General features: G+C 44.3%; 1 protein-coding gene and 1 non-coding gene across 2 annotated transcripts; one reads left to right on the forward strand and one right to left on the reverse strand.

Annotated features, from left to right (window-relative positions):
- The first annotated feature begins 4150 nt into the window (after nucleotides 1-4150).
- On the forward strand, nucleotides 4151-6571 carry CCR4 (C-C motif chemokine receptor 4). The gene has a single exon (XM_055557805.1). It carries the CDS (start codon nucleotides 4151-4153, stop codon nucleotides 5228-5230), a length of 1080 nt encoding a protein of 359 aa, XP_055413780.1. The 3' UTR covers nucleotides 5231-6571.
- Nucleotides 6572-7652: 1081 nt separating this feature from the next.
- Nucleotides 7653-7782, reverse strand: LOC129635621 (U11 spliceosomal RNA). Its single transcript, XR_008706385.1, has one exon. It is a non-coding gene; the product is annotated as a U11 spliceosomal RNA (small nuclear RNA).
- Nucleotides 7783-10242: the final 2460 nt, after the last annotated feature.

Genomic DNA, 10242 nt, shown 5'->3' on the forward strand with positions numbered 1-10242 from the left:
TTTAACCTGAGCCCAAGCCAAATGTTCCCCCAAGCTTCTTTGTCTATTTCCTTTTACAGAATCTCTGTGCATCTGGCTCTGCAGTTTACCCATGGGAACATTGCTCTAGCTTAGGAGTCCTCAACCTCAGTACTGCCAGTCTTCCGGGCTGGGTGACTCCATCGTGGAGGGCTGCCCTGTGTGCGGTAGGATTTTAAACAGCGTTTCCAGTCTCTTCCCATTAGAAGCTAGAAGCAACTCCCCCACCCTAAATAGATCTTCCTCTTTTATACATAAAGTATATATATATATATATATATATATATATATATATATATATATATAACAAGCATATTTACTATTTATCTGTGGTATTATTATTTATTTTGGCCATGCCGCACATCTTGGTGGATATCAGTTCCCCAACCAGGGATTGAACCTGGGCCACAGCAGTGAAAGCAATAGAAAGCACTAACCACTAGACCACCAGGGAACTCCCCTATTTATACATGGTATTAAAATATTTTGTGGAGGATTTCCGTAGTGGTCCAGTGGTTAAGACTGCATTGGGGAGCTGAGATTCCACATGCCACATGACATGGCCAAAAAAAAAAAAACCCCAAATATATCATGGAGAGGTGATGACGAAAAAAATGTCTGAAAAGACTCTTTGGGATGGAGTGATAAAAAAAGGTTGATAAACACCACTCTAGTTCAATTTTTCAGTTCTTATTCATGCAACTTCCTCAGGAAAAATGGCATTTGTGGCTCTTTAAAAAAAGCTGAACCAAAGAGCCAAGCAACTGTAGATACATAGAAGGAAATAACTGAGAGCTGGCAGGAGCCAAGGATACCATATGGAAAAAACTTAGGGCCGATGTCAGCCGCTTGGCTCTGACTGGTAGGTGAACCCGAAGAAATCCTCAGCCAGGATCACTGTCCAGCGGAAGCTCTGCCATTTCTGAGTAGAAGAGGCTTGGGGGAAGGGTCTTCCTGTGGTGAGAGGGGCTTGGAACTATGTTGTCATGTCACTTATTTATTGAGGACATTTATTGACTATGGTTGACCAGAGCCTTCATGTCACTGCCGGACACACACATCTGAATACACTTCCCTGCCCCTAACTATTATTCTTAAATAAATCTGGCTTCTCACTCTGACCTCCTCAGATCCCACTGTTTAGAGAACATATCGTGGTAGATCTTGATTGCTGGTCATGGCGCATCCAGGATGGGGAAATAACAAACAGCTCGTTGATCCAGAATATAAAGGTCATCTCTATTGCACATAGCCAGCTAAACTGGAAAAAGAGGTAAATTAAAAATCCAACAAATTTTAAAACATTAAGACGTTTCTGTCTTGAAAAACTGACTTCCCTCATCTAGCAGAGTGCAAAACTTCCCAGCTTTCTGTTTGGGGAAATGAGTGAGTAACCTGAACCCAAGCGGAGAGTCACTCATTTTCTACTTCTTACTTCTATCAAAAAACCCCACTTGAACTCAGCGTGCATAGATGGGTGAGGAAGAGAGCTGGTGTTCACAGGAAGCCACGCGCCCTTCAGAGGCACCTGTCTTTCTTAGTGCACTGCTTCTAGAGCAAGTCGGGCACTGCCTCGCAGACCTGCCTTGGAGCCACTTTCAGAAAAGCAAGGTAAGGGGGCAGACAATGTGGGGTGCTTAGGTCCTCGGACCCCGTGCTGCTTGGCCCACAGGTGTGTGGGTTCTGGAAGCGCTGAAAGCTGCCCGGCTAGGCAGCCAGCCGATCACTTGGTCAGCCTGGTCATTCTGCTGGTTCATGCCAGTTGGCACCTGTCCTTATTGCTCACACACAGCCCTCCCAGCCCTCATCTGACTGGCTCTCACATACTTAACAGCGCCTTCCTCTCACACACATCTGGCTTAAACTATGTGCTCAGAACACACAGTTAATTTTCATTCACTGTATATACTTTGCCATTTCTGGCTTCTATCAAGACTCCCGGCTCAAGAAACACCAGCCCAATGAGGGCTGCAGCGTAATCCCAGACATTTACCAGCTGTGTCGACTTCTGTTTCTTCTCCTGATAATTTCCTAACACCTCCTCAGCCTCTCTTATTCCTTTCCTTTTCACTGGTAAAATGATGGCGATAGACCAGAATTGTTATTCATTTAATTGGAATTGATAATCATTTAACACAATTTTTTTTTTTTTTGAGAACCTGTGATGCCCCAGGTCTTCAGCATCCCTTTGGAGGAATAAATCAAAACCTCTCTGAGAAACACATGCTTTGGGTGTTTGGGTGTATGGTGGTCAGAGTGGGAGATGGGGAATGTATGTGGAATTATTGAGCAATGTGATAGGGTTTTGAGCAAGAATATCAGGGCGCCACTAAGAAGGATGCAAGGAGAGGTCGCCTTGAGGCAGAAAGCCGCCTGCATTGCTCTGACTCACATGTGGACATGTGCGTAACTTTCGGAAGATTTTAACCTCTTCATCTGCCAATTTAGACAGGAAATGAGGGTGGTTGTGAGCATGTGTGTAAGGTTAAGATTGTAACCTCATCTGCCAGTTTAGATAAGAAATGAGGGTGGTTGGGAAGGTAGAGATTTTATTTCTGGCTATGATGTGCCTTTTCTAGATCTATCCTGCTAATTGACACTCTGATAGGATTCGTGCATAAAATTGATCTTTATATGCAGTTCTGATGAAAAGACCAAAAATTTCCCTCAACTTACCCAACTGAATATTGCCACCTTCCATAGGGCCTGGAAAAACACATTTGCTGCTTTAGTGTCAGATTGGCCCAAGAGTGGCCAGTCACCCAGCCGGGGAGTCCAGGTGCATTCCAGGTAAGACAGCAAACATAGGACTTGGGTGTGGTGTGCTGGGGCCCACCTGTACCAGCACTCAGGAGCTGATTGTTAAATCTTCAGAAATTTTATGGGGCAGTTGGTGATTTGACCTTGTTAAATCTTCAGAAATTTTGTGGGGCAGTTGGTGATTTGACCTTGGCCATGGTGGGAGTGTTTGGGCTTCCCCAGTGGCTCGATGGTAAAGAATCTGCCTTCAATGCAGGAGATGTAGGTTCGATCCCTGGGTTGGGAAGATCCCCTGGAAGAGGGCATGGCAACCCACTCCAGTATTCTTGCCTGGAGAATCCCATGGACAGAGGAGTCAGAGGAGCCTGGGGGGCTACAGTCCAGGGAGTTGCAAAGAGTAGGATACGACTGAAATGACTTAGTGCACACACGTGGTGGGAATGTTTACACCATGGAAACCGCCAAGAGCCACACATCAGAGCCCCCCAGCCCCACCTTCTCACCCTCCCAGACCTGGTTCACCTGCAGCACGTCACTGGGACTTGGGGCCCAAAGAATACATTCTCTGTGTGGCTGTGTGGTTTTCGGAAGACACTTAACTTCTCTGAGACTTTCGTGAGTCATCTACACCACGGCTGAGTATGGTTATTTGGCTTAGAATACCAGGTTTTATTGAAAGGGGTGTGAGAACAGAAACACACGACTGGGATTGAATGCACAATATCAGTGAACATGTTCTGAAATCTGTAAAGTGCAAAGCACTCAGAAGGAATTAGAATTTTTATATAAAAGCAAGAGGTCAACCTGGTTCCTTTCTAGCCTGATGATTTACCTAAGTTATCTCTGAATTTTGGGCATTACAATCTGAAGGGAAAACATGCATAGATTTTCTATCTGTTTTTTTTTTTTTGGCTTTCATGTCAGAAAGGCCCTGGGTGCGGTACTGTTGGGCAGGTCATCTGGTCTTGTCATTTCTGTGAGTGATTTCAGTAAATGCCAGACTAGCTTTCAGAAATACATCCTTGAAAAACAGCTCATTGAAAGAAGGTTTTACTTGTCCTGCTTACAAATGGGAGAACCAGAGCTCCCAGCAGAGGGGCAGGAAGAGTGGCAGCGCTGGAGTTTGGTGTCTGTCTGCCGCTAAAGGGCAGGATTCCTGCACTGTGGCTGACTGCTCTTCAGTTCAAGGACCTGAGCCCCTCAGTGCCGGGAGCTTGGGATGAGTATCTGATGATCTGGGCAAAGCAGCTGTGCTCTGCACACAGCACCGTTCTGATTTGTTTCTGTTCTGATAGAAATCTGTTGGCTCCTCCCCTCATTAGGTTCTTCTGGCTGGGCTCAGAGCTGCCTTGAGGAGCCTGTAAATCTGAAAATGAACCCCACGGATATAGCAGACACCACGGTGGATGAAAGCATCTATAACAGTTATTATCTCTATGAAAACCTCCCCAAGCCTTGCAACAAGGACGGCATCCGGGCATTTGGGGAGCTCTTCCTGCCCCCACTCTACTCCTTGGTCTTTCTCTTTGGTCTGCTTGGAAACTCCGTGGTGGTCTTGGTCCTGTTCAAGTACAAGCGGCTCAAGTCCATGACTGACGTGTACCTGCTCAACCTCGCCATCTCAGACCTGCTCTTCGTGCTCTCCCTGCCCTTCTGGGGCTACTATGCTGCAGACCAGTGGGTGTTTGGGCTTGGCCTCTGCAAGCTGATTTCTTGGATATACCTGGTGGGCTTCTACAGCGGCATCTTCTTCATCACACTCATGAGCATCGACAGGTACCTGGCCATCGTGCACGCCATCTTCTCCCTGAGAGCCAGGACCTTGACTTACGGGGTCATCACCAGTGTGGCCACATGGTCAGTGGCTGTGCTCGCCTCCCTCCCAGGCCTCCTGTTCAGCACGTGTTATACTGAGCGCAACCACACCTACTGCAAAACCAAGTACTCTTTCAACTCCACTCGGTGGAAGGTCCTGAGCTCCCTGGAGATCAACATTCTAGGGCTGGTGATCCCTTTGGGAATCATGCTGTTCTGCTACTCCATGATCATTAGGACCTTGCAGCACTGCAAGAATGAGAAGAAGAACAAGGCAGTGAAGATGATCTTTGCTGTGGTGGTCCTCTTCCTGGGGTTCTGGACCCCTTACAATGTGGTGCTCTTCCTGGAGACCCTGGTGGAGCTGGAGGTCCTTCAGGACTGCACCTTTGAGCGACACCTGGACTATGCCATCCAGACCACAGAGACCCTGGCTTTTGTTCACTGCTGCCTCAATCCTGTCATCTACTTCTTCCTGGGGGAGAAATTTCGCAAGTACATCGTACAGCTCTTCAAAACCTGCCGGGGCACTCTGGTGCTCTGCCAATACTGTCGACTCCTCCCAATGTACACTGACACCCCCAGCTCATCTTACACGCAGTCCACGGTGGACCATGACCTCCGCGATGCTCTGTAAAAACTGAAAACGCAAGAAACAGTTAATAAGCTTCCCAAGTTGAGAGCTTATTTAAAATTGTATCTAAGTGACAGTTTTGTGAACAAGTACAGGGGAGAAGAATTATATCCACTGCAAAAAGTAGGGCTTCTCACCCGGCAGTCACGTTTTCTTCCTGCCAAGTACAAGTTCAGTGTGACCAGAGTTCACCTGGACCAAGGCATCCTTCTTTGCTGTGCCAGGCTTTCCTGCAGGAATGAGTAAACCTGAGGAGGCTTCTGAGCATGCTTCAGTGAGGAGAGAGGTGATTTGGGAACGGGAAGACCATTCCCTTCCAACCTGAACTCATGGGATTCTCTGGAGGGGTTTGTAGAGAATTGACTGGGGGAGTAAAGCGCTAATTCTTGCTGTGAAAATGAGGCCTTTAAACTGCTACTAGCTTCTGTGAAACAATATAGAAAACCTTGGGCACACTGTCCCAGTGTTTTCCTAATCATATATATCTGAAGCACAGTGTACGCCATGAAGCCAGGTGTCTGCAGAAACAAGTAGTAAAGGAATGAAATTAGATCTGGATTCTTTTATTGTGAAGGATTATTTATTAATGAAAGCCAAACTTCCAATGCTGATAACAACTATAAGCTTAAGAAGGCATTAGAATGGTCTGATTCCTAAACAAGAAATGCAAGGCATTAACAAATCTAAATGTAACTTGTGGAAATTCAAACACAGTTTCATATGCTTGTGGTGTGTTTTATTTTCATTAATACATGAGTATTCACATTTAAGAAATAATACATAGGCCCAGATACATTTATCTGGGGTCTTTTACTCATTTACAAACATTTCCTTCAAAACCAAAAAATAACAAGGACTAATCAAGTAAGAAGACAATGCTTCCTTAATCATTTCAAAGTGCCTGCCATAAAGTAAGGCAAAAATAGTCCACTAAAAGTTAATGCTGATATGGCATAAAAATGACTTCCAAAAAATTCGGAATTGTGAAAAGTGTCATCTTTTAAAATATTGGCCCTGCTTTTTAACTTTTGGATGATTCAAAATTTCAATCAGTCACTTCTTACAAGTCATTTTAATTATGTAATTAATCATTAAAAGAACTCTCTGTTCTTACAGCCTTAATCAGAATTAAGACTTACAAAGTCTAAGGATATCTGTAATTGCTCCAAAAACAAAACCTATTTTGCAAACTATTACCTGAGCTAACCAGTTTAAAATGCTTCTGTAAACTTACTCATTATTGCATGCTTTCCATTTATAAAGAATGCATTTCCAGAAAATTTATTTTCCGAAGGTGATTTTAACAGGGTAAGTTGATATTGCCTTTCTAGAAATACAATAAAAGACAACAAATAAACCTGTGTATTGTTTTTCCTGGTTATGTGTATGTTTGGTCTCCCACTGGGGATGAGCATCTGAGCCGCTAATGTTCCTGTTGTCTGGCTTGATCATCTTTGCTACATGTTATAGAAGAGATCCACGTTCCCGAGAGGAAGAATTAAAGGCTTCAGTGTTAAGATAACCACTTGGGATGGAGAAAGGAGTCACTACTCATTGTCACATAAGTGCTTGGGGATGAGAGTGGATGAGGAGTGGGGACAGGAGGGGTCCCGGGGCAGTCCTTAGAAAACCCCACATGACACGGCAGGGTCTGCAAATTATACTTCTGTGTTTCCTTGTGCGTCTGAGCCATTACTTTCCTCTCTTAGCCTTGGTTTCCTCTTATCTGTAAAGCAGAATAGAGTTCAGAGTGATTGAAAAAAAAGATGACTACTCAAAGTATCTATGTTCCTTGGTCATAAAGTGTGTTTTGAACTTCCCAGTCAGTGGCTGCCTCCCCTTTCCTCTTAGAGCTTGAAGTTTCATTCATTTAATCAGTAGGAGATAGAAATGTAAGGACACCAAAAGACAGAGACTAAAGACTCTGATGCTGAGAGGGATTGGGGGCAGGAGGAGAAGGGGACGACAGAGGAGATGGCTGGATGGCATCACCGACTTGCTGGACATGAGTCTGAGCGAACTCCGGGAGTTGGTGATGGACAGGGAGGCCTGGCATGCTGCGATTCATGGGGTCACGAAAAGTCGGACTCAACTGAGCGACTGAACTGAACTGAACGGAACTGAACCACCGGGGTTTTACTGTCCCTTTAGTGTCCATTACTCTAATGCTCACTGAAGCTGCAGACCACACAGCTCCTGCACCCCACCCGAGGATGGGGTCACCTATCATCTCCAGGACCTCAGGGCCTCCCTTGCTCCAAAGTTGGGAGCTGTCCCCTCAGGATGGGAATTTAGAACCTCTAGTGATACCCAAACATAACCCTCTCAGCTCACTGGAAAGAAAGTTCCTTCCCCTTCAGTAGCAAACATAGAAACCCCAGCTTGATTTCTACACAAAGTTTGGTTTTGCTTTTTTTTTTTTTTAAAGGGTGCCAGGACCAACAATCACCAGCTACCTAAGAACCAAAAAATTATACTTCCAAAATCTCTTGATGTTGATTCTGCAAAGAATAAGAGCTGTCCTACGTGTGCCTCTTGTGACAGAAACCCTTTTTAAGGTGGGTTTACAGAATTGAAAGAGACACGTGTACCCCAGTGTTCATCACAGCACTGTTTATAATAGCCAGGACATGGAAGCAACCTAGATGTCCATCAGCAGACGAATGGATAAGAAAGCTGTGGTACATATACACAATGGAGTTTTACTCAGCCATTAAAAAGAATGCATTTGAATCAGTTCTAATGAGGTGGATGAAACTGGAACCTATTATACAGAGTGAAGTAAGCCAGAAAGAAAAACACCAATACAGTATACTAACGCATATATATGGAATTTAGAAAGATGGTAATGATAACCCTGTATGCAAGACAGCAAAAGAGACACAGATGTATAGAACAAACAGTCTTTTGGACTCTGGGAGAGGGAGAGGGTGGGATGATTTGGGAGAATGGCATTGAAACATGTAAATATCATACAAGAAACGAATCACCAGTCCAGGTTCCATGCAGGATACAGGATGCTTGGGGCTGGTGCAGTGGGATGACCCAGAGGGATGATACAGGGAGAGAGGTGGGAGTGGGGTTCAGGATGGGGAACACGTGTACACCTGTGGCGGATTCATGTTGATGTATGGCAAAACCAACACAATATTGTAAAGTAATTAGCCTCTAATTAAAATTTAAAAATTTAAATTAAAAAAAAATTAGGTGAGTTTAACTGTATGTTTTCATTAGGACCATTCTTCTCTTGCTGCACCATGTCTAGCTTCTGGGGAACACAGTTCATTTCAGTTCAGTTGCTCATTTGTGTCCAACTCTTTGCAACCCCATGGACCACAGCACACCAGGCCTCCCTGTCCACCACCAACTCCCGGAGTTCACTCAAACTCATGTCCATCGAGTCAGTGATGCCATCCAACCATCTCATCCTCTGTTGTCCCTTTCTCCTCCTGCCCTCAATCTTTCCCAGCATCAGGGTCTTTTCAAATGAGTCACAGACTAGGTGTAATTTCTTTAAGAACAAAAGAAAGAGGTTTGCTTTTCAGATGGTGTCATTGTTTTGGAATAAGATAGAAGTTATGGCTGCACAGCATTGTGAATGTACTAAATGCCACTGAATTGTACATTAAACACTCTCCAACATGCATCACAGCATGATCCTCTACGACCCACCTCCCAGAATACTGGAAATAAAAGCAAAAATAAACAAATGGGACCTAATAAAACTTAAAGGCTTCTGCACAACAAAGGAAACTATAAGCAAGGTGAAAAGACCACCTTCAGAATGGGAGAAAATAATAGCAAATGAAGCAACTGATAAACAACTAATCTCAAAAATATACAAGCAACTCCTGCAGCTCAACTCCAGAAAAATAAACGACCCAACCAAAAAATGGGCCAAAGAACTAGACATCTCTCCAAAGAAGACATACAGATGGCTAACAAACACATGAAAAGATGCTCAACATCACTCATTATCAGAGAAATGCAAATCAAAACCACAACGAGGTACCATTTCGCACCAGTCAGAATGGCTGCGATCCAAAAGTCTACAAGTAATAAATGCTGGAGAGGGTGTGGAGAAAAGGGAACCCTCTTACACTGTTGGTGGGAATGCAAACTAGTACAGCCACTATGGAGAACAGTGTGGAGATTCCTTAAAAAACTGGAAATAGAACTGCCTTATGATCCAGCAATCCCACTGCTGGGCATACACACCGAGGAAACCACGATTGAAAGAGACACATGTACCCCAATGTTCATTGCAGCACTGTTTATAATAGCCAGGACATGGAAGCAACCTAGATGTCCATCAGCAGATGAATGGATAAGAAAGCTGTGGTACATATACACAATGGAGTATTACTCAGCCATTAAAAAGAATACATTTGAATCAGTTCTAATGAGGTGGATGAAACTGGAGCCAATTATACAGAGTGAAGTAAGCCAGTAAGAAAAACACCAATACAGTATACTAACGCATATATATGGAATTTAGAAAGACGGTAATGATAACCCTGTATCCGAGACAGCAAAAGAGACACAGATGTATAGAACAGTCTTTTGGACTCTGTGGGGGGGGGGGGATGATTTGGGAGAATGGCATTGAAACATGTATAATATCATATATGAAATGAATCTCCAGTCCAGGTTTGATACATGATACAGGGTGATTGGGGCTGGTGCACTGGGATGACCCAGAGGGATGGTACGGGGAGGGAGGTGGGAGTGGGGTTCAGGATGGGGAACATGTGTACACCCATGACGGATTCATGTTGATGTATGGCAAAACCAACACAATATTGTAAAGTAATTAGCCTCCAATTAAAATAAAAAAGAATTGTACATTAAAAATTTTTTTGATTTATTTTTATTTTTTGATCACACTATGCAGCATGTGAGATCTTAGTTCCCTGCTGCTGCTGCTAAGTCGCTTCAGTTGTGTCCGACTCTGTGCGACCCCATAGATGGCAGCCCACCAGGCTCTGCCGTCCCTGGGATTCTCCAGGCAAGAA

Source organism: Bubalus kerabau, chromosome 20, assembly GCF_029407905.1.
Source record: "Bubalus kerabau isolate K-KA32 ecotype Philippines breed swamp buffalo chromosome 20, PCC_UOA_SB_1v2, whole genome shotgun sequence".
Lineage (NCBI taxonomy): Eukaryota > Metazoa > Chordata > Mammalia > Artiodactyla > Bovidae > Bubalus > Bubalus kerabau.

Coding starts and splice junctions, on each gene's coding strand:
- CCR4 (XM_055557805.1), top strand. CDS start 4,151: ATGAACCCCACGGATATAGCAGACACCACGGTGGATGAAAGCATCTAT.